The sequence below is a fragment of the Trichomycterus rosablanca genome, chromosome 11 (genome assembly GCF_030014385.1).
Source record: "Trichomycterus rosablanca isolate fTriRos1 chromosome 11, fTriRos1.hap1, whole genome shotgun sequence".
Taxonomy (NCBI): domain Eukaryota; kingdom Metazoa; phylum Chordata; class Actinopteri; order Siluriformes; family Trichomycteridae; genus Trichomycterus; species Trichomycterus rosablanca.
Window position 1 is genome coordinate 24,751,379 of NC_085998.1, and position 24,956 is coordinate 24,776,334.

A 24,956-nucleotide genomic window follows, 5' to 3' on the forward strand; every position below is an offset into this window, starting at 1 on the left:
GACAACAAAACTACAGACTGACAGGAGGTGAAAAAAAAGTCCTTATTGACCGCCAACTCATTTCAATTTCAATCAACAACCAACTTTTAAACTCCCTCCCTAACTTCCTCCGCTGGTTGCAGCACCCCCACCATGACTGATAAGAGCCACACACCATCACAGACCCATTCAGACAAGCAGCCACTGGCCACTTTTTTCACAGAGATCACAGAGAGGACAGTAAACATATATGACTGTGTGGATTTATTTTCTAATGCTGCTTCTTTAATTAACCTTTGTGTAAATTTGTAGTTTTTTTTATTTATTTAAACAACCTAACAGGTCAAGAAAATGGAGTTCATATTGAGATGGTAATGTAGAACAGTAAAAGGTTAAATCCAGGTACCTGCAGCTAGGCTGTTTGTGCCTTTTGTTTGATTTTCAGCTGAGAGACTCTGCTGGCTTTCTGCACTTTCCTGTCTCAGCTTCTGAATTAGTTTAAGAGACAGAGAGCGCCCTGTGCCCTCATACCTAAAAAAAACATCAAGAAAAAGACCTTCAGTGTGATGAGAAAGAGAAAGTAAAATAATTTTTAGTAAGCAAAGAAAGACAGTGTTTTTAATTTACCATCACATTAAAATAATAATACAAATGTAATATGAAATGATGTAAAACAGTAATTAAAACCCGTGGAATAGACACAACCAACTTATAATTTAGTTTTATTAAGTTGTTTTTGGTAATTTCTGAAACTTTTTAATGTTGCATATAGGGCTGGGCGATATGGATCAAAAATAATATCTCGATATTTTTTGCTGAACGGCGATATACGATATATATCTCGATATTTTTTTATCCCATAAGGTCATAACAAAAAGACACTTCTGAGACAAAGATACATGTTCCAATTTTTTTACAGGCACTTTTATTAATATTCATGTTGGGGAAGCTTCACACAAGAACTATTTTTCCTTAAAAAAAAAAAGATGTTTTCTAAGGCATCTCCTGTTGTGTAATGTGAATTACAAATATATTGTCTGGCCCTTTAAGAATGTTAAGTGCACTATAGGGCGCAGGGAGCGAGTGTGTAGGGAAGATGTCAGAATGACACGGTTTCCGGCTGAGCTTGTGTGACATTAAAAGTAAAACCCCGTTAAAGTAAACCCCTCGTTAACCCCCCACCCCACCCCCACATATTTGGACTTTATACATTATTTTATGTATATGTCGCCATAACATTTACATAAATTTTTTTTTTTTACGTATAGAACTCAGTTCTGTAATACAGGCAGAACTAATCGTTCATGTTACTGTGTAACTATTACAACATTTAATGCATTTTAATCAGCGTTCTGCTTCATGCACTTTATTATTATTTAACAGCTTTATTTGTTGTTTAATTGCTGTTTGCTCCGTGTTTACTGCAGAGTTAGTTCATGCAATTTAATAATGTTTGGTTGTTTATTGGCCGACAACAAGAAATACTATAATAGAAGATAAATAAATAAATGACATGTCGGACGTCGGGCGATCATCCAGTATAAACTAACACGACCACGTACAACATCCAGTACAGAAATCCCCATAATGTTTGTATTTACAGATAGAGCAAGTATATGCACATCACATATACAAACACAAGAGTCAGAACAACAGGAGACGCACCGTTACGTTATTATTACTTTCTCAACACTTAATGTGAAGTAAATACGTGCATGTCAGCGCGTGCATGCGCTTGTATTGGTTTTTGAAACGAATAACGACTCGTTTTCTTGTTTTTCAACTTTGGGATTTGAAGTGAAAAACGAATGAAGGTACACGGAGCTGGAACCTTTTGTCTGGACTTGTTTTCGGCGTTCTCTACAGAATACATTATTCTGCTGCTCATCTGACACTTTGAATTCGAACCATCTCCAAATAATTCCAAAAAGAGCCATTATTTTTCTTTTTAGTAAGCAGCTCCTCTTCGATAGCTTCTGTCATGTCTTTATCCGTCTCCATGCTATCGCTGCCTGCAGGAATTACTGGTGAAGCGGTGGGGAGGGGTGAGTTGTGTTCAGTGAGGGAGAGGGGCGGGGCAGGTGAACATGTGCAGAGACAAACTGGGAGAAGAGAAAGACGAACTGTCGGATCTAACTGGAACGCAACATCTATATCGATATATGCGATATTGTCTTATCTTATATCGCGTATGAAAATATATCGATATATTATAAAATCTCGATATATCGCCCAGCCCTAGTTGCATATAATAAAATAGTAATAGAAATGATGTGCAACTCGTGCTTGCACAATTCTGAGTACTTCAAAAGGATTATTAAAATAATTATTTGCGCCGTTTGACATTTATAGATTATTAAATTATTACTGCCATTGTGAAATGGTCTGTATTTTTTGATAAACGTTGTGAACACTTATTTCATGAATGTGGGTCAGAGGTTCAATCCGATTCAATAACTTTGGTAAAAGGCACATTTAAATAGTAATGTAAACAACTTAAGCAAAATGTTTATTTAAGGATCATACTGTTCAATAAGGTTATCCAATAAAAGTGATTCAAACATTTTAAACACACTTGTATCCTGGGCCAAAATGCTTATATCATCTAATAAAAATAAAAAAATTGTACAAGCTGCTAAAAACACATTAAGGATAGGCCTTATAACCTTTACTTTAGAGGCACACACAGACAAGCCAGAAAAAATTAAATGACACTGACCCACTGATTGTAGAAGCCATGAAAACAAGGTAAGGTCCAAGAAGTTTTTTCACTAGAGGCAGAGGAATAGCAGCAGCCTCATCAATGACCAGCAACTCCGCCTGACCCAGTTTAACAGCATCACTGGGGTGGATGTACTAAATCGGATCATCACAAACCACAAAAACATAAATACTACAATCACTATTTATTATTTTGTACACACCACTTACAACCAAACAAATTAACATAAATTAGCTAAAAGAAAGCCAGCCTACCTGAATAGTTTGCCTGTGTTCCTTGAAGATGTTTACTCTGACCACAGCTTTATTAAACTCTGGGTTTAAGGACTGGACTATTTCATAATCCATATGTTCCTGCCAGATATAAGACTTTACTATAAGAATTTAATATTAAACATATCACCAAGACAAAAAGTAACATGATTAAACTAAATGTGTCAACATTGTGTAACATTGTGTAGAGTAAGTATGCAAATCCGTTTAAGTCTTTCTTCAAGAAAAACTTTTTTTATTATTTTCTCACACATTTGTTGACAAACTGGAGATCCTCTGCCCATCTTTGCTCCTCAAAGACTCAGCCTTTTATGGATATTGCCTTTGCACCAAATCATGATTACAATCACCTGCTGACATCATCTGGTTAATATAAAATTTTTTACCCTATTACTAGCCCTAAATTGCTTCTGTCCCAACTTTTTTGTTGGACATCTCTGTATAATAGGAAATAAAATTAAGTTGACCAGAAAAAAAAATTTAATATCTTGAATACTGCAATGAAATAAAAGTCTACTGATGTTTTTTTTTTTTTTTTTTACAATTCGACTCCTAGAGTTCTCTCTAGATTTCTGACCACGATAATTCATGATTTTTCAGGAAAGAGGCAATCTGGGGATAGTACTTAGATAAAAAAAGTTAATAATTATGTGATTTTTAACAGGTAATGTCAACAGGTGATTGTAATCATAATTTGGTACAAAATCTACGAAAGTCTTTGAAAAGCCAAGATGGGCAGAGGATCTCCAGTTTGTCAACAAATCAATAAGAAAATGATTGAACTATTTAAAAACAATGTTTCTCAAAGAAAGAGTGGAAGGGATTTACATCTCTCTCCCTCTACAAAACATAATTTTATTAATTGATTCATTAATTTGAAGGAATGGTGCAAGCCTACGCTGAACACATGATTTCCGATCTCTCAGATGGCACTGTAAAAAAAAAAAAAAAGATGCTGTGTGCTCCAGACCGAAGACGAAAAGGACAATCCAGACTGTTATCAGCAACAAGTTCAAAAATCAAGGTCTGTCATGGTATGGGGCTGTGTCAGTGCCCTTGATAAAGGTTATTTACATTTCTGGAATGGCAGCATTAATGCAGAAAAGTACATTGAGCTTTTAGAGCAACATTTGCTGCCTTTGAGACCACTTCTTATCCAAGGACATTAATGCATTTTTCAACAAGACAATGCAAAACCACATGCTGCACACATTACAAAGGAATGGCTGCGGAGGAAGAGGGTATGGGTACTGGACTGACTTGTGTAATCCTGACCTGTCCCAAATAGAAAATGTGTGAATTTGAAACAAAGAATGCAACAGACAACCTTGTACTTATGCAAAGACATGTTTGCTGGGAGAATGGAACCAAATAACTTCTAAAAAAACTTGGTATCCTTTGTTCCAAAATATCTTTTAAGTTTAAAACACTTACAAAGTGTAGTACAACGACTAAGCTGTTGATGAATACCCAATAATGATACCCTCACCGGTTTCCAATTCAGCAGCTTGTTGTGGAATTTTTCAAAACAGTGCAACTTGAATATTCTATAAACTTTTTACTTTACTTATTTTGCCTTGTCAACTTTGTTTAAGGCATCACATTTAAAAGTAATTACATATACAAAACAGTCAATTTGGTCAAGCAAAAAGTAATTTCTTTGTATTTGTGTCGGTTAAATAAAAAGTCAAGATAATTAACAAATACATTTTCCAGAAATGAGGTTTGTACTTATAATAAATTTTCTTCAAAAAAAAAAAAAAGAAGGGAATTAAAGGTTGGCTTTTCCTTTATTTTTTCAGTGTGAGATTAAACTAATTCATTAAAAGATGAATTTTGTATAACCATTTTCATTCATCTTTACCAGGGGATGCCAATAATTGTGGCAAGGACTGTAATTTCTTCTATTGTTGCATATTTATCACAGTTAAGTTTAAAAATCAAAGTACTTTTAATATTAAACAAATATATGCTCATCCCTACCTGTGAGATAAAGTAACTGGCCCCTTAGCTACTAAATTAACCAGTTAACCAAGTGCAGCTAATTTCACCAGCCACACACAGGCATGATTACTGCCAAACTTGCTGAACTTTAAAATTACTTTAATATCCTGTCTGACTTAAAGCAGGGTAGGTCTCAAAAATGAGATGCAACGTTTTAAGGAAATTTCAATTCACATGGGGAAAAATCCTTGACATCTACCAGTCTGGAAAAATTGTAAAGTCAAGCTAAGGCTCTTGTACTAGAGTGAAACTAGAGTGAGAGCTATGATCCACAAATAAAAAAAAACTTGAAACTTCCCAGAGTGGACAAACTACCAGAAATTGACCAAGAAAGCAGAGATGAGAATCCAATTAAAAAAAAAAGAACTGCACTTGCCTCCAAGATTCTACAATCAATCAGAGAGACAATGGAGGAAAAAACATGGGAGAGTTGCATGGAGCAAATGGCTGCTGACCAAAAAGAACACAAAGGATTCTCATATTTACCACGAAAAAACATCAAGACAACCCTAAGCAAGCACTGGCAAGGCAGGCATCAAATTCTATTTTTTGTCTTTACAAAATACAAATGTCATTGATCCCTGAAAACATTGGAAATCTTTTGCTTTTACTCGTCAGTTAAATAAAGAAATAAAGACATATGCGTGTGTGTGTGTGTGTGTTTACCTGATACTGAAGAGAATCAAAGCCTTTACACACAAACTCAAATAATGTGTGTAAATTGTCTGGGCTGGGGGACGTGACAAAGATGTTGGAATAACTGAAGAGATAAAAAAGCTAATATTTAACATACACATTTATAATTATCAATACAATTATTTAAGAGCTTGTTGAAGTAGCACTTGCCATTTTGTGTTTTTGCTTTAAATAGTTGCCACAGTGTCATCCACAAGCATTATACTACATGGAGCCTGTCTATGACCATTGCAAATAAGAAACAACTCAAGAGCTGACCCTTGATGCAGTTCACTTTCCACTTTAAACCCATATATCTGGCACCACCCACACAAACTTCTCTGCTAATCAAACAATATCACAGCTCCTTCTGCAACCCATCGTGAGCTTTCTCTAGATCTACAAACACACAACACAACTACAGCTGGCCTTCCCTATACTTCTTCATTAACATTCTCAATGCAAACATTGAATTAGCTGTGCACTTTAATCTTCCACTACTCTTTCCCATGCTGTGCCTGATCATGTAGATGTTGTAGCTCTGCACCCTTATTATTAAAAACTGGAAGCATTACACTTCTTTTCTACCCCTCAGGCATCCTCTCACATTCCAAGATTTTGTTAAACAATCTAGATCATGGGTCAGATCAGAGCTACTTTAAGGGTACTAAGTAATACCAAGGGCTACTTGTTTGACACAAACCTGAATAACAAAGCTGCACAGTTCACCTTTAATAATATTATTATTAATTATTATCATTATTAATAACAATAATAATAAATATTTATATATGTTAAGAGACCATATAAATATATATACTGTAGTTTTTTTCTTTTTCTTTTTTTACAAAGTGTTTTTTTTTTCTTACAAATCACTTCTGTAACATTTTTTTAAGGAATCATTAACTGTCACATCTTCAAATCATGTCCTGTTTGTACATATCACTACCTATGTAACATTTTTGAACAAAATAATGTTTGTACAAATTATCAGTTACGTTACATAAAAAAAAAGAAAAAGCTGTGATGTACTGCTGCTGTCCATGGACTCGCCGCACTGGATGCTAAACCATTGGCACGTTATCAGATCCCAGACACAGCTGACACTCTTCTAACCATCGTACTCATACGAGAGAGTGGATATGACATCGGGACCATTCTTCTCATGAACAGTGTTTGCTATTATCAAGCCCCAACTGAAAAAGGCTTTCTTATTCTTTATTAAAAAATAAATAAAGAAAGAAATGCATCTCGCTCCCCACTGCAGCTGCGCTTGCTTGCTTGTCTCAGCAAAGAGTGAGATGTATGTTTGTGCACTTGCGCACGATATAGAACTTCATCCCCAGACAAGATCACAGTTCATATATACAACCCCAAATCAGAAAAAGTTGGGACAGTATGGGAAAATTCAAATAAAAATGTTCCTTACATTTACTTTTATTTGATTGCAGACATTTTGAACCCAAGATATTTTATGTTTTGTCTGCTCAACTTCATTTTATTTGTTAATATACCTCCATTCCTGCATTCCAGGTCTGCAACACATTCCAAATAAAGTTGGGACGGGGGCAATTTAGGGCTAGTAATGAGGTGAAAAAACTAAATAATAATGTGATTCCAAACAGGTGATGTCAACAGGTTATTCTAATCATGGTTTGGTACAAAGCAGCATCCAGGAAAGGCTTTGATGAGCAAAGATGGCCAAAGGATCTCCAGTTTGTCAACAAATGTGTGTGAAAAATATTGAAATGTTTACAAACAAACAAACAATGTACCTCAAAAAAAGATTGGAAGGGATTTGCATATTTACAGTGTACAGTGCATAATATCATTAAACGATTAAAGGAATCGGGAGGAATTTCAGTGCATCCAGGTGAATGCCTGTGATCTTCCATCCCTCAGATGACACTGCATCAAGAACCGCCACTAAACAATAGCTGAAATAACCACATGGGCAAGGGATTACTGTGGGAAACCTTTGTCAAGCACTATAATACAGAGTTACATGCACAAATGCCACTTAAAAATATACTGTGCAAAAAAGAAGCCTTATGTTAACCATGACCAGAAGCGGTGTCGACTTCTCTGGGCTCAGAGGCATCTAGGATGGACCTTCACACAGTGGAAACGTGTATTGTGGTCAGATGAATCAGCGTTCCAGCTCTTTTTCTGGAAAAAATAGATGCTGCGTGTTCCGGACCAAAGACAAAAAAGACCATTCAGACTGTTATCAGTAACAAGTCCAAAAGCCAGGGTCTGTCATGGTATGGGGCTGTCAGTGTCCTTGGCAAAAGTAATTTACACTTCTGTGATGGCAGCATTAATGCAGAATAGTACATTGAGATCTTAGAGCAACATATGCTGCCTTTGCCTTTGCCATATGCATTTTTCAACAAGACAATGCAAAACCACATGCTGCACACATTACAAAGGCATGGCTGTGGAAGACGAGGGTACGGGTACTGGACTGGCCTGTCTGCAGTCCTGACCTGTCCCCAATAGAGAATGTGTGAAGAATTTTGAAACAAAAAATGTGACAACGACGACCCCCGTACTGTTGCACAGCTTAAGACATGTTTGCAGGAAGAATGGGACAAAATAAAACATGAAACACTAAACCGCTTGGTATCCTCGATGCCAAACCTCCTCTAAACCTCCAAATACATCCTACAGATCACTATCCGATGCTGTCTGACTACACTCTCTCCTGCCACCACCTTACATTATCAATATCTTTCAGGTAGTGTCTTCTGCATAGGATATAGTCCACCTGTGTGCACCTTCTCCTGCCCTTGTCAACCCTGTGTTTTTCTTTCTTAAAATGTTCACTACAGCTATTTCATTTAATTTCTGCAAAATTACCACCATCCGTCTTTCCTTATTCTTGTCCTTGATGCACTGTATCACCTTTTGCCATATTTCCTTTACCAACATCTCTATTGAAGTCATATTCAATCACAACTCTCTTCTTTGAAAACCCGCTCCACATTTCATCTAACTCACTCGAACAATTATTCTCTCCCCCATCCCCCAAGCCACTTGTGTTAAGCTGGAAATTGATGGATATGCTTCACATCACTATCAGACACTCTTTTCACCTCCACTATATTCTTGTTGTACTATATTCTTTTATGATTACACCTACCACATTTCTCCTCCCATTTACACCATTGTAGGACAGTTTAAACAGTTTAAACCCAACTACAATGCTCCTAGCCATACTCCCTTTTGGTCTTTTGTACAAACCTTCTCAAACCTTCTCATCCCTAGCTCTCTCCCTTTACCAGTCACAGTGCCCACATTTAACATTCCAACATCACCTCCACCTTCCTACCCTTTCGTCTCTCTCGCTCTGCTGTAGAAAAATCATTCTCCCTCTAAAGAAATAAGAAAACTATGCCCAACAGTAGCATAGTTTTCACCAGCACCCTGCTGACTAACAATAATAAAGGCAGTCATCGTTAATCTTGGCCGGTGTGCAAGTATGACTGTTGATCTGCATATTTGATTTGGCACAGTTTTTTGCCAGATGTCCTACCCTTCTAATTTACCAGGATTCGGGACCTGGCTTTGGGACCCCCAACTTATAGAAACCTCTTAATTTTGTGCGTAATAAAACTACTACTTCTTGGCAACTTGTTTTTGAAGTCATTAGGCAATGTTGTACATAATGAGAATGCGAAATAAAATTATACACACCCAAAGGCAACAGCTCCCGCTATAGACAATCCCAGTGCTGCAGATTTGCCCCGGCCTCTGGCAGCAGTAACAGCCACAGTGCTCTGTAGAGTTTTTTCTGATATAGCTTCTATGAACTTCAATACAGTTTTAGCCTAAACCCAAAGCAAAAAAGAAGCGACATTCATCCACTTCCCAATGAGAAACACTAGTGATTTTTCTTTCAAAAAAAGCTATGGCTTAAAAGGCAGTAACAGTTAAAGTTATCAGCATTATTAGCACCCAATATTAAGTACACCATGCAAAATCTGACTAAAATGAGATTAAAGAGAAATTAGACCCCATATTGTCAGACTTTATTAACCTTAATTAATTAACTTTAATTGCAAGTTAAGGTATTTCTGTCTGGTTTGGTGGCCTTTCAACCCAACTAATGAATAAGTTAGCTAGTGTTGTCAAAAATGCCTGAAAAATTATTAGGGGCAATCAGTACTCCTCACTGGGTGCAGTCTGTGCTGAGGCTGGCAAGGAATATTACTTCTAACCCCGACCATGTTATGTTCTCAGAATACCAACTTCTCCCCTCGGGAAGATGATTCAGAATGCCATTGTGTAGATTTAATAGGTTTATAGCTTTTGTACCAATTTCTATTACTATTCTTAATTCCAACAGGTGAGCAGAGTAGTGGAGGTATTTTAATGTATTTTAATGTGTGTTGTTTGATGTTTGCATTGTATAGTATGTTGTTGTATGTTTGTATATACGATATGTAGCCCAGGGTGGCCCAAGTAAAATTTCCCCTAGTGGGACAATAAAGTAAATCAAAATAAAAAAATAAAAATAAACTATAAATGACGGCTTTGATGCTTCAAAAAGGCTAGCTTTAGTCCATGTTTGTAATGGCAAAGACAAGAGAGCTGTCTGAGCAGACCAGAAATGCTATCATCAAGCACAAGCAGTGTAAGGGTTAAACGGTAGGCTTTTCTAGTTTTTTGTTTTTTTTGTCCTTGTGTTGGTCTGCAGGTATTGCAGCTGTGACTTGGTCTGTTTTTCGAACTGTTGTTTTTTTGACGCAATAAATTACGTAGGGCCTTAGTTATGGGCGAGGTCACAGATAGGTTGTGGTCTCCTAAATTCCCACATTGGTATGATGTAGGTCTGTGTATTGTAATGTTAGTTTTAATCTTCTGTGATACAGTAAGGGTTCTTGTGCTTCGATGTATATGTATAGGCTTTGGACAGGGGATGTACGGTATATGCACCCAGAACATAGTGCCCTGATGGTAAAATGTGTTCCAGCTATTTAGGTATGATCTCCAGGCTGCGCCATGAAATATGATCCAACTTTGTTTTTATTAGTGGCTGGTACAGGTGAAAAATGGGCACCCCCATTTTACTGGCAAGGATTTTTATTATATTGAGCTTTTTGAGACATTCGATTTTTAGTGCTTTTATGTACGAGATGAAGGACAGTTTATGGTCAAAGACCAATCCTAAATATTGAAGCCACTGAGATTTGCCCATTTAAGGATTTTATTGATGTTTATCAAAAAGTTTAGTTCTATTTTATTTATTTATTCATTTCTGTATCCCATACATAGCTCATCTATACGTAGGCTGTTATGCTACATACAATATGCTAGGTGGTATGTCCTTTGTTATGCAGCTTATTTTTAAGTTAAATATTGCGACTTAGGACGTTTCCTGGTTATGTTCAGTAGAAAGATTTTTTTAACTTCTGACATTGACGTATCTGTTAGTGAGAAAATTGTTTATGAATATTGGGAAAAAGCAAAAATTCTGAATTTTTAGTGATTCAGTGTAGTTTTGTTTATGTCTTCTGGACCCGATGTCGTATTATGTGATTTTTTGGTGGGAAAGGTGGAGTGCCTTTGAGGTAAAATCCAGGTTGTATGGTTCCAAATAGTGTGAAGTTTTTCTTGTTTTCTGAAGGTTTAAAACTCTGGGTTATCGTTGTGGTTTGCTGATGTTTTCTCTGAGGTTTCTGTCAGCAGCTCAGCAATTTCTTTTTCACTAGTCATTGTTCTGTCTTGTTTCTTGAGATGCGTTGGGTCCCCTGAGTCAAGACTGAGTCCTTTTATTTCTTAAACTATGTATGAGGTTTTATCTTTTAGTACTTGGTGTGTTTGCATACCTATTATTCATGAACTCTCTCCAGCTGTCTTTTCTCTGAGCTTATTATTCTTTAGGCTTTGGCCCTGGTGTTGCGTAGTTCGTTTAAATTCTCTGTCATGGGGTGCTGGTTGAATTTCTTTTCTGCTAGTTTGTGTGTTTTTATTGCATGTTTGCATTTGACATTACACTATGTGTTCAGTTTTTTTATTTTGTTTGCTGTGGGTTTTTGTTATTGTTTTTCTCTTCAATTTTCCTTACTGTAGTTGTAAACCATTCAACTGTGTCTGGTTTCTGTACGTTCAGTGTATAGTTTTTCCACAAGAGGTTTTGAAATCGTGTCGGCTTTTTTTACTTTCCATCTTTGAGGCAATGTTACTATTTGAGTTTTGTTGAGTTCTTGCGTAGTTCACACTACACGATTCTTGCCTGATTTTCGCTCGCCAACAGGTCGCTGCTAGATGTGGCAGCTCGGAAGCAACTTAGCGTTCGCTCGAGGATAGGAATTCACCTGTTGATTGCTATGTATAAACTGTTCAATGATTTGATCGGAGCGGCTAGCTGAGCGTTCGCCGATTGCTCACAGACTCAAAAAAAAAAATCTAGCATGTTAAATATCTGGACCTTCGGCGACTCAAAATTATTTAATGTAAAAGGTGTTGTGATCAGGTTGTAACTGTTATGAACGAAAAATACAGAAGGGGCTAACAGGATTATTATTATTTAGCATTATTTTAAAGCCATATAACCCACCCCTACTACAAACACATGAAACCAAACTACTGTACAGATCTTTGGCCCTGCAAACCAGTGTTAAGTTTATAGACAATGCAATGAAGCCTATAAAGAAAAGTGCACCCAATCTACAGTGAAACATGGTGGAGAATCCATAATAATGATAATAATATTAAAAGCTGTGGTGTAAAAATAAGCACATTTCATACGGTTGTTTAGACACACCTGGTCAATGGTTTTGCAAGAGTCCACTAAAACACACACTGGCTGCATGTCCTGCAGTGATTCCTTCAGAACTTCAAGCTCCCGCTCTTCTGCCAAAAGACCATCCTCCTGTTGGCAGAGGCACACAAATCATGAGGTATGGCCACCCTGGTAAACAGACAGGGAATGTCTAAGTTGTGGACTAATCTTACCTGTGTTTTAGGTTGGACAGGTTTGATGTTTGCTATGTGCTTGGAGATTGGCAAAACATTAAGCTGATCATCAATGACTAAACAGCTCTTACAGGAGGACAGAGAGAGGATAAATCTGTAATGTTAAAACAGTGACAGTAAGTTGTTTTAAAGACACTGTTTAGGATAATTAAAAATTTTCTTTATTACTTTAATATTTAGTCTATTTGATGACAAATTACATTTATGGTAATATAGTAAAGTTTGTTATCAAACTGTTATTAAACTGTTTTTTGGAATAGGAATTATACCTTACATTGCTACCATTCTGGCAGTAAAGAGATGATTCAAATACTTATGCAGACATAATCTAATTTAGGTCATACAATTCTCTGTAATCCAAATAAGATGTTTTGATTTTTGCCCAGTAATTGGATTGACAAGCTCAGGTATACAAGTATTCTTATTAGTTAGTAGTTTCCTAAAACCGCACGTGTGAAAACACAGTCTATTCTAATATTCTTAGTAGGGTACTAGAAAGTGGGTATCAAAAGTAAACAATGTGAATGCTATACTTATATACTACAAGCTTTAAAATTTTGAAACTGTTTCAAAGTCTGTATATGTATATTTGACAAACAAAAGCATTCTTCTTCTTCACTTGTTTGGATACATGGAATCATGGACAGCAGATGTAGAACTAAAACCTCACAGCCTCTGCCAAAGCCTAAAATGAGCTGTAGTTGAATCATTCAACAGGACAGTGATCTAAATAAAACCTTAAAATCAACACAAAAATGGTTCAATGGACAAAAAAATATATAGGGTAGCTGTAAAGACAGTAAAAACTTGTTTCTTGAAGCCTGTTATGTTTATATTTTCCAGATGTGTCAGTATTTGTGGAATGGACTATATCTATGTTGTGATGATAAACATTTTCATAACAACACTTCTAAGATAATTCACTTCTAGATTAATATAGTGATATAAAACAGATTTAATACAGATCATTCCACAGAATCTAGATTATAGATTAACCAAATGTTACACTTAGAGGTTTGCCATAATTAGATGACCAATTGCATGTAAACCCAACTAGATTACTGTTATAATGTAAAATAATATAAAAATTGTTTGTGTGTGTGTGTGTGTATGTATGTGTGTGTATGTATGTATGTATGTATGTGTATATATACGTATATATATATATATATATATATATATATATATATATATATATATATATATATATTTATGCTCATTGACAGTTGTTAGATTTACTAACCTCTCATTGAATCTTCCTACAACGTCCTGATGGGCCTCTGTCCGATAGCGAGAATGGACATCCTAAAAGATTAAGGACAATCAATATCAGATTTATAATACTGAACTAATACCTAAAAAGGAAAAAAGCAATATTTTTAAAAATGTTCCTAGTTGAAAATGGTCATGTTCATTTATTTTGCCAGATATTACATTAAGGCAATGAAAAGCCAGTGCTGTGTCAAACTGCTGTGTTGTGTCTGTGTAAATTCAATACTCTGGCATGCATGCACAAGTTTAATTCACCATATGATAATCAGAACACTAGTGTTGTTCTGCACCTCCACCATTGGATTCATCCCCTGCTGGAAAGATCTGGGGATGGCTAAAGCAGCCTAGATATTTACCCTGCATTAAGCATCCTCAGTCACCCCTACCACCTACATGCCCTCCCTCACTGCATCCATAAATCTCCTCTTTGGCCTTCCTCTCCTCCTCCTGCCTGCCTGCTCCAACTTCAGCACCCTTCTCTTGATATAGCTCGCAACCCTTCTCTGCACATGCCCAAACCATCTCAACCTCTCACCACCCTTTCCATGCAAAACATCCTACCTGAGCCATGCCTCTAATAAACTCTTAATCTTGTTTATCTGTCACTGTACCCCACTTACTCCACTACTGCCTGCACTCTATTCATCACCACCTCTACCACACTCTCCATTACTTTGTACACATTCTAAGTATTTAAACTTGTCCACTTTCATCACCTTGCAAGCTGCAACCCCTTCCAACTTAACTTTTCTGCTGCCCTTTCTCTCATATATGCACAATTACTCAGTTGTACTCCTGCTTTCATTTCACTTCTCTCCAATGCATTACTCTTGCTACAAATCACATCATCTGGGAACACCATATTTTATGGTGACTCCTGCCTAATCTCGTCCGTTAGTCTGTCCAAGGACTTTTTTTCAAGGCCAACTGCTTTTCCAATCTTTATTCTCTTTATAGTTGCCCTCAGTTTCTCCTAGCTAATCTAAGGCTCTCTTGTTTTCATCATTAATCAGCTCCTCAACCTACTTCCTCCACCTACTCAGTATAGTCTCCTTATTTGTCAGCACATTCCCATCTGCATCCTTTTATCATTCATATCCTATACTTTTAACTCTTTTTCTTTCTTTCTCTGTTCATGTCACACCAAGTACCTTCCTAGCTGATTCCCTCACCACTTTTGCGGTCGTTGCCCAGTTTTATAACACCCCTTAACCACCCACTCTTCTCTTAATTTCACATCACTGTCTTCTTCCTTAAACCTCCACTATCTGATCCTTTGTTCTGCACTCACTCTTTTCCCCCTCTTCACCTCCAAATAAATTTTACAGACCAACAGCTCATGCTGTCTAGCTACACTCCCATGTCCTTACCTTAAAGTCTCTAACCTCTTTCAGGTTTCATCTCCTGCATAGGATATAGTCCATCTGTGTGCACCTTCTCCTGTTGTCACTCCTACTTCTTTCTAAAATATTTTTTTACTACAGTAATTTTCTTCCCTTTTTGACACCACCTCTATTCTTTCTGATTTTCTCATATTCTCTCTCACCTCTATTATAACTCTCGCCTCCACCTTCCAACCCTTTCTCTCTCCCTCTGCTATAAGACACTCTTTCTCCCTCTCCTTCTTGGCCCAACAACAGCAGTTTCCACTATTACCTGGCTGGCCAACAGTACTAGAGGCGAACACTGTTAACCCGGGCTTTGACCATTCTGATATGTGAATATGACTTTTGATCTGCAGATTTGATTTGAAACCATTTTTAATACCTAATACCTCTCTTGACTCAATTCCACATCTACCCGGGCTTGGGACCGGCACCAAGAGTGCAATGATGTTCACACCAATAGCTAAGTTGTAAATGTAAATTTAAATTTCTGGTAATGGACATACAAAACATATTTGGAACACATAAAACAAACAAAAAAGACCAAACCATTTACCATTGTCATTGTGTACAACTGCTTCAGTGAGTTCATAGTCCTCAGCAAAATCACCACAAGACCTCCACCTTCCACTGTCTCAATGGTTCGAGCAAGTAGGTTTGGTGTTAAAGCCTCAAAATCCTTTGAATGAAAACAAAGTGTAAACGTGAAAAATTCAAAAATAAATGGGTGCTTTACTTAGAAGACAATAAATGTAACCAACCTGTAACACACACATGCCAAATGTGTTGCCCAGAATTTTGTGTGTTTCGTTGTAGTAACAGTAACGGATGTTTGTTGCTGCAATAAACAGCTCAAATGGATCATCTTGTTTAAGGTTCAATGTGCCTGTTTTGATCTTTTTCTGCAGCTGCCGCATTCGCTTCTTACGGTTACTGCAACATTAAAAGTGTGAAATGTTAATACAAGAGACTACAAGGGGAAAGCCAGCAGACTACTCAGTCTGATTCGTACCTGCTGAAACCAAGTTCCTTCTTGTAACACCAAAGAACCGACGGTCGTGCCCGTACTGTAGCTTTAGAGAGCATGTGATGAAGAATGACAACCTATTACACAGACAAATAAATCATAATACATCTGTAAATAGTAAAATGCCGACGCTGACGAGTATTTATTTATGTACCTGGTCTCTGCCGTGATCACCGACAATGACAAACATTGAGCGGTATCGTTGTGCTACTCCATTTTCAATCTGAACACGAATCCGATTATCAACTTTTTTTCGGTACATTGCCATGGCCCTTATCTGCAAATAGCATGCATTAGGAAATGGTTAGCACTGCGTTACCATTAAACCCGCAAAGGAAAGCAAAGTACATACCCGTAACAAACAACAGTTGTACGACTATTATTACATTCAGTACCGATCAGTAAAACCTATCACAGTAAAACGTGATCAACCAGTGTAAGTTAGTTTTCTGTAAATGTTTAAGCGTAACACTGTGCCATTACTTTAATTAAGATCTGTTTGTAAATGCACACATAGGGCAATATTACTAAATAAATAAAACACATCATACCTCAAATGCTGGCAGAAAAATGAAAAACTGATCCTAAAATACCTCACTAAAACACACTCACGTGGAGCGACAGCGTTACATCCACACACACGCGACATGTGACGTCAGCGTTTCAGCGACTTGATGCACAGGAAGGACCCTGCAAAAAAAAGAACCCGGCGATTAGGTGAAAGCAAAAGTGTATAAATTAACCTGACCTAACTTAACGTCTTCTGTGGTGAATAGCATTGTTGAGTTAATGCACTATTATTCACATTGTTTTGTGTTATGAGTGCATTTCTGTAGTGATGTGACATTTGAAGCGAGGCTTCGGAGCCTGTGTCGAGCAAAAAGGGGCGTGTCAAATGAAGCCCCGGTTCGAGGCGTGTATTGTGACGTAAAAAATCACGTGACTGATGACAAACGAGGCCTCGGATTCAGTGGGACACGTCATCGTTTCATTTTTCGTGCCGCTACGGTAGCGGCACGCAACCGCATAAAGAGGGTTTGAACTGCAAGGCACTTTGTGGGTTTTGATTTGGCGTTGTTTGGTCTGGTTGCGAGGCGATTGGAGTGTGCGTTACAGTTAGTTTGTAAAGTTTAGTAATAACATTATAGATTATATCAGTTATAATTATTATAGTAATATTATCAGTTATTAATATAATTATATCTAATATTTATATTATTAGGTTAGGGTTTAGTAGACTAGTTAGTTGAGTAGTTTAGTGTTTTATATATATATATATATATATATATATATATATATATATATATATATATATATATATATATATATATATATATATAGTATTATATATCTTAATTACCTATATTATTATTAATATACATCTGTATTATCATTTATATACATCTATATTATCTACATACATCTATATTATTTTAATATAGAGTGTAGGTTAGTTGTAGGCTAGATAGACACCATGGAGCCACCCAGAAAGAGGAGGACTTCTCCTGTCTGGGAACATTTTGAATTGTTTGCTCAAAACAAGGTATGTCATAATTGTATTGTCAGAAAATTGTATATTCAGAAAGTAATGATTACAATATCCTCCATAACCTATACATAATGTGTTTTACTGTCATGATGCAGGTAAGGTGCTTGCTGTGTCATAAGGAGCTCACTTACAGCAACAACACATCCTCCATGATAAGGCATTACAGAGCAATACATGAGCATGCACAGTCTGCTGCCAGTGGTCCAGACACCAGTCAAAGTAAATAATAAATAAATAATCTTTATTTAATTATCTACATCATGTGTTTGGCCCTTGTAATAACTTCAATTACATATTGTTTCAGATTCCAGAAAGAAAATAGTGGATGATGCCCTGGTCAATATGGTCATCAAAGACTCACAACCCTTTTCCATATATATATGCATATGTGTGTGTGTATGTGTGTGTATAATGTAATATCAATCACTGATTGCTGTTTTTGTACCCTTGTACACTTATAGGTGACCTTTGGCATTTGCTGGACTCCAATGTGGGACAGAGCAGGCAGAGTTCGAGTGCAATAGTTGATGCAACCATTGAAGTTGACAGATACTTATCTGAAGTAAACCTGCCCAGACAAGAATATCCACTCATGTACTGGAGCAAACATAAATATATATATCCACATTTATATAAGTTGGCACAAACGTTTTTATGCATTCCAGCCTCCTCAGTGCCATGTGAAAGGGAATTCTCTAAGGCTGGGGAGATTGTATCCAAAAAAAGGAATCGCCTAAACCCCAACACTGTTAAAAAGCTTATGTTTTTAAATAAAAATCAATAAATTGAATTTGTCCCTTCTCCATACTTCTTTGTCGTAGTTTACTGTCCTTCACTCAAAGTTCAATAAACACATTATTCATAAAGCACTCTTGCACTCCCAGTTTAATAAGCACATTTACATTCAGTGTCAGTGTCATCATTGTTGTATTTATTTTAAGTGTTTATCATCACTTAATACCTAATAATATTTCCTAGCAAACAACCTTTTATATTCATTGATACAGAGTGGCAAAGATGGTTGATTTCCTATATAGACATTCAAAGATACTCTGGCTCAGATTACTGTAGATTGTCATATTTCTCTTTTAACAGCAGGTGTCACTAGTGAGAACAGTTCATGAGGCTTCGAGTAATGAACCTTTTGGCGAATCTTTGGACTGGAAAGCCCCATTGGTTCATGAGGCTTCATTTTGCCATCACTACATTTCTGTATGATTAAATATGATATGGGTGTGTATGCGCCATGCCCATTGCAATTTTTGAGTATTAATATCGTATTAGCAAAGGCGTGTGTACAACCTAGGGTTGCCAACTTTCAGGCAATGCCCACCCCAGCGCCCCTCATAGCGCCGGTGTTCTGTCGATTTATCCTACCCATCAATTTGTCCTACCGAGCATGCGCACATCAGTTTTTGACTCGATGCGGGGAACGCCTATAATTCTGTGCTACCTTTGCCTATTTTATTTCTTGCAGCGGTTAGTAACGTGTGGTTTCGTTTTAATTCTTTAAAAAGTTTAAAGTTTAAGTGTATGTAATGCCGTTATTATGTGACTTAAAAAAAAAGCTATATAAAAATATGCAAAGTGCTCAAATTAGCAGTGCTGTACTTGATTGATTACAGTTGAATAACTGTTTATCTAATAACGCTGTGTTAATGTTTTATTTAACCATGGTAATTTGATAATATGTACAGTTAAGGTTGTGTAAAGTTTAAAGTTGAGTTTAAAGTTAATTACTGAAGGAATATGTTGAGCATTTATTACGTGTTTTATGAACTTAGCTATAGGCTCTATGCACGACTGTCTTCCGGGTTCTCGTATACTGGCAGATCAACTTCCGGTATTCATTTGCCGGTCGTCAACAAGCAGATAACGTTAGGCATGGCTCTCTTTTACACTTGTTGTCTTCAAGATTAACCTCGTCTGACAGTGAACGATTTAGACCGACCGACGCATGGTTTGTACTGCTTCTTCTAACAAGCGGGAAAAAGGATTTTAAATGTACAACTCCAGCGACATTGACAAATATGAAGGTAAGTACGTTAGCAAACATTTCCTTAGAACCATGCAAGTAGGGTAGTTGTAAACTGGTTAGTGGTTGTTTTGCTAGACTAGACAAACACTACATCTAGCTTGACAGACCAGTATTAAGATTCATGTTTTAGTTAGCTTTGAAGCATACCATTACAATTTCATTTTTATGCATATTCTGCTTGCACAGTGCCAGGTTAGGCAAGCTTTAAGATAGTGTCAAATCCCATGTATTAATGATGTTCAAACAACAATAAATATATATATGTATGTGTGTTCAATTCCCAGGTGGAGTGGTCCGGGTTCTTTCTGTGTGAGGTTTGCATGTTCTCCCTGTATCTGCGTGGGTTTCCTCCGGCAGCTCCTGTTTCCTCCCACAGTCCATAGACGTGCAAGTGAGGTGAATTGGAGATACAAAATTGTTTGATATTAAAACTTGAACTGATGAATTTTGTGTAATGAGTAACTACCATTTCTGTCATGAATGTAACCAAAGTGTAAAACATGATGTTAAAATCCTAATACAACATAAAACAAACTAAACATATCTGACTGGATATATTAGCAATTTACCCTCAATCTTTTGATTAAGTGTAAAAAGTTTTGTTCACCAATATATGAATGAGTTATCTTTTATTCATTATCAAATGTTATATGTCAGACCATAATAAATTTCCTGTCAATTGATTAATTTGATGTTACAGTATTAACATGTCTTTCTCCAAAAACATATTTGTTGTAAATGCGAGGAGGAACTTTGATTTTTTTATTCTTATGTTTATTACAGCAGGTTATCAAGAATTAGTCATTACAGAATTTATCAGTGTCAAGCTGGCAGCAATGGGGTATCAAATATATATGCTGTTCAGTTCAAAACCTTGTATCATGTTACAAAAGAGAAAAAAAAAACGTCCATTTGAAGTTAAATGTAAAAAGATTTTATTTCAAGTCTTTTTAACGCCATTCAAGTGGTCTATTCATTGTGAAATGAATGTTAAACAACTGCCAGATTCACAAAACGTAAGAAACAGCAAAAACTGTTTTACACACTCAATATAGAAGCACTTTGTAGTTCTACAATTACTGACTGTAGTCCATCTGTTTCTCTACATGCTTTGTTAGCCCCTTTTCATGCTGTTCTTCAATGACTCTCCCAGGACCCCCACAGAGCAGGTATTATTTAGGTGGTGGATGATTCTCAGCACTGCAGTGACACGGACATGGTGCTGGTGTGTTAGTGTGTGTTGTGGTATGAGTGGATCAGACACAGCAGCGCTGCTGCAGTTTTTAAACACCTCACTGTCACTGCTGGACTGAGAATCGTCCACCAACCAATAACATCCAGCCAACAGCGCCTCATGGGCAGCGTCCTGTGACCACTGATGAAGGTCTAGAAGATGACCAATTGAAACAGCAGCAATAGATGAGTGATCGTCTCTGACTTTATGCCTACAAGGTGGACCAACAAGGTAGGAGTGTTTAATAGAGTGGACAGTGAGTGGACACGGTGTTTAAAAACTCCAGCAGCACTGCTGTGTCTGATCCACTCATACCAGCACAACACACACTAACACACCACCAGCATGTCATTGTCACTGCAGTGCTGAGAATCATCCACCACCTAAATAATACCTGCTCTGTGGGGGTCCTGGTCATCAAGAACAGAAAGGAGGCTAACAGTATAGAAAGAAACAAATTAACTACAGTTTGTAATTGTAGAACTAATAAAATAATCAGAGTGTAGACATAAGAGGTATGTTTACATAATGAAGAGGCTTTTGTTGGCTTTTTATGCTTTTGTTTAAAAACAGAGTATAAACTATAATATATATATTTACAATATTTAAATGTGCACGTTCTTTAAAAAATTACAGTCAAAAACGAATGTTTAGCTCCATCCCTTGACAAGTGGTCCAATCTCACGATACAGTAAACAGCTGATTTATGCTCTGATAGCGATCACTGTGTCAAACAACTTATTCTTTTTAACCCGTCGGATGCAGCGTTCAACATGAACCCTGAGAATGTACCGATCCACCCCGATCTTGTTTTTGAAAACACAAAACCTTCTTACTAATTTTAGAACTCAAACTCGTATATTCGCCGCTATACGACACGTTGTGATTAGAAATTTGCCGGTGTTTATAACAAACCGGAAGCTAGACTGCCCGACTAACGCTAAACGGAAACGCGTCACAGAGCTTGCGTGCATAGAGCCTATTGGTATGTGTAAAACTATTTTGTTGCTGCTCCCTTGTCAGTTCAGTTCTAATTATTTGAGATTAAGATATCCCTCATAGAGGGTTAGAATATTATTTACTACAAAATGTTTTGTATTTATATTACAGTACAGATCTGTAATATATATATATATATATATATATATATATATATATATATATATATATATATATATTAAAGATCTGTATTAACAGAACATCTTGTGTATTAGCCAGTATACAAAACATTTTGTAGTAAATAATATTATATATATATATATATATTCAGACAAATCGATGTATATACAGTGTATCACAAAAGTGAGTACACCCCTCACATTTCTGCAAATATTTTATTATATCTTTTCATGGGACAACACTATAGACATGAAACTTGGATATAACTTAGAGTAGTCAGTGTACAGCTTGTATAGCAGTGTAGATTTACTGTCTTCTGAAAATAACTCAACACACAGCCAATAATGTCTAAATAGCTGGCAACATAAGTGAGTACACCCCACAGTGAACATGTCCAAATTGTGCCCAAATGTGTAGTTGTCCCTCCCTGGTGTCATGTGTCAAGGTCCCAGGTGTAAATGGGGAGCAGGGCTGTTAAATTTGGTGTTTTGGGTACAATTCTCTCATACTGGCCACTGGATATTCAACATGGCACCTCATGGCAAAGAACTCTCTGAGGATGTGAGAAATAGAATTGTTGCTCTCCACAAAGATGGCCTGGGCTATAAGAAGATTGCTAACACCCTGAAACTGAGCTACAGCATGGTGGCCAAGGTCATACAGCGGTTTTCCAGGACAGGTTCCACTCGGAACAGGCTTCTCCAGGGTCGACCAAAGAAGTCGAGTCCACGTGTTCGGCGTCATATCCAGAGGTTGGCTTTAAAAAATAGACACATGAGTGCTGCCAACATTGCTGCAGAGGTTGAAGACGTGGGAGGTCAGCCTGTCAGTGCTCAGACCATACGCCGCACACTGCATCAACTCGGTCTGCATGGTCGTCATCCCAGAAGGAAGCTGACGCACAAGAAAGCCCGCAAACAGTTTGCTGAAGACAAGCAGTACAAGAACATGGATTACTGGAATGCTCTGTGGTCTGACGAGACCAAGATAAACTTGTTTGGCTCAGATGGTGTCCAGCATGTGTGGCGGCGCCCTGGTGAGAAGTACCAAGACAACTGTATCTTGCCTACAGTCAAGCCTGGTGGTGGTAGCATCATGGTCTTGGGCTGCATGAATGTTGCTGGCACTGGGGAGCTGCAGTTCATTGAGGGAAACATGAATTCCAACATGTACTGTGACATTCTGAAACAGAGCATGATCCCCTCCCTTCGAAAACTGGGCCTCATGGCAGTTTTCCAACAGGATAACGACCCCAAACACAACCTCCAAGATGACAACTGCCTTGCTGAGGAAGCTGAAGGTAAAGGTGATGGACTAAACCCAATTGAGCACCTGTGGCGCATCCTCAAGTGGAAGGTGGAGGAGTTCAAGGTGTCTAACATCCACCAGCTCCGTGATGTCATCATGGAGGAGTGGAAGAGGATTCCAGTAGCAACCTGTGCAGCTCTGGTGAATTCCATGCCCAGGAGGGTTAAGGCAGTGCTGGATAATAATGGTGGTCACACAAAATATTGACACTTTGGGCACAATTTGGACATGTTCACTGTGGGGTGTACTCACTTATGTTGCAGCTATTTAGACATTAATGGCTGTGTGTTGAGTTATTTTCAGAAGACAGTAAATCTACACTGCTATACAAGCTGTACACTGACTACTCTAAGTTATATCCAAGTTTCATGTCTATAGTGTTGTCCCATGAAAAGATATAATAAAATATTTGCAGAAATGTGAGGGGTGTACTCACTTTTGTGATACACTGTATATATATATATATATATATATATATATATATATATATATATATATATATACTGTATATATATATAGTGTGTATAATATAGTGTGTATAATATATATATATTATATATTAATATATAATATATATTATACACACTATATTGCCAAAAGAACTCGCTAGCCTGCCTTCACACGCATGTGAACTTAAGTTCATCCTGAAAAACTTTGCTTTGTTGGCCTCTTTAATGCTGTTTTTCAATGGTCAGGACCCCCACAGAGCAGGTATTATTTAGGTGGTGGATCATTCTCAGCACTGCAGTAACACTGACATGGTGGTGGTGTGTTAGTGTGTGTTGTGCTGGTATGAGTGGATCAGACACAGCAGTGCTGCTGGAGTTTTAAAATACCGTGTCCACTCACTGTCCACTCTATTAGACACTCCTACCTAGTTGGTCCACCTTGTAGATGTAAAGTCAGAGATGATCGCTCATCTATTGCTGCTGTTTGAGTCTGGGATCTTCTAGACCTTCATCAGTGGTCACAGGATGCTGCCCACGGGGCGCTGTTGGCTGGATGTTTTTGATTGTTGGACGATTATCAGTCCAGCAGTGACAGTGAGGTGTTTAAAAACTCCAACAGCGCTGCTGTGTCCGATCCACTCATACCAGCACAACACACACTAACACACCACCACCATGTCAGTGTCACTGCAGTGCTGAGAATGATCCACCACCCAAATAATACCTGCTCTGTGGTGGTCCTGTGGGGGTCCTGACCATTGAAGAACAGGGTGAAAGCAGGTTAAAAAGTATGTAGAAAAACATATGGACTACAGTCAGTAATTGTAGAACTAAAAAGTGCTTCTACATGGTAAGTTTTTCAGGATGAACTCAAGTTCATATGCATGTATAAATAACAGCTGGAGGTATTGTTGTTATTGAACATTTTAAACTAGTTAG

At 37.3% G+C, this 24,956-nt stretch overlaps 1 protein-coding gene and 2 long non-coding RNA genes across 4 annotated transcripts in view; 2 read left to right on the plus strand and 1 right to left on the minus strand.

Moving 5' to 3' along the window:
• The window catches only part of nat10 (N-acetyltransferase 10), a 32,892-nt gene extending 15,935 nt beyond the window's left edge, over positions 1-16,957 (minus strand). For both annotated transcript variants that reach the window (XM_063004089.1, XM_063004090.1), the window contains exons 1-13: positions 16,872-16,957; positions 16,475-16,597; positions 16,306-16,397; positions 16,055-16,226; positions 15,850-15,972; positions 13,880-13,941; positions 12,616-12,730; positions 12,425-12,532; positions 9,352-9,485; positions 5,644-5,737; positions 2,956-3,054; positions 2,699-2,835; positions 386-510 (exon numbers count right to left, since the gene is read on the minus strand). In XM_063004089.1, the coding sequence (XP_062860159.1) occupies positions 386-510; positions 2,699-2,835; positions 2,956-3,054; positions 5,644-5,737; positions 9,352-9,485; positions 12,425-12,532; positions 12,616-12,730; positions 13,880-13,941; positions 15,850-15,972; positions 16,055-16,226; positions 16,306-16,397; positions 16,475-16,588 (1,375 nt within the window). In that variant the 5' untranslated portion in view covers positions 16,589-16,597; positions 16,872-16,957. The remainder of the gene's footprint in view (positions 1-385; positions 511-2,698; positions 2,836-2,955; positions 3,055-5,643; positions 5,738-9,351; positions 9,486-12,424; positions 12,533-12,615; positions 12,731-13,879; positions 13,942-15,849; positions 15,973-16,054; positions 16,227-16,305; positions 16,398-16,474; positions 16,598-16,871) is intronic.
• A 720-nt stretch (positions 16,958-17,677) lies between these two features.
• Positions 17,678-18,659, plus strand: LOC134323185 (uncharacterized). The gene is made up of 3 exons (XR_010014026.1): positions 17,678-17,863; positions 17,965-18,088; positions 18,174-18,659. It is a non-coding gene; the product is annotated as an uncharacterized LOC134323185 (long non-coding RNA).
• A 917-nt stretch (positions 18,660-19,576) lies between these two features.
• LOC134323146 (uncharacterized) lies at positions 19,577-20,590 on the plus strand. Its single transcript, XR_010014020.1, has 2 exons — positions 19,577-19,905; positions 20,192-20,590. It is a non-coding gene; the product is annotated as an uncharacterized LOC134323146 (long non-coding RNA).
• Positions 20,591-24,956: the final 4,366 nt, after the last annotated feature.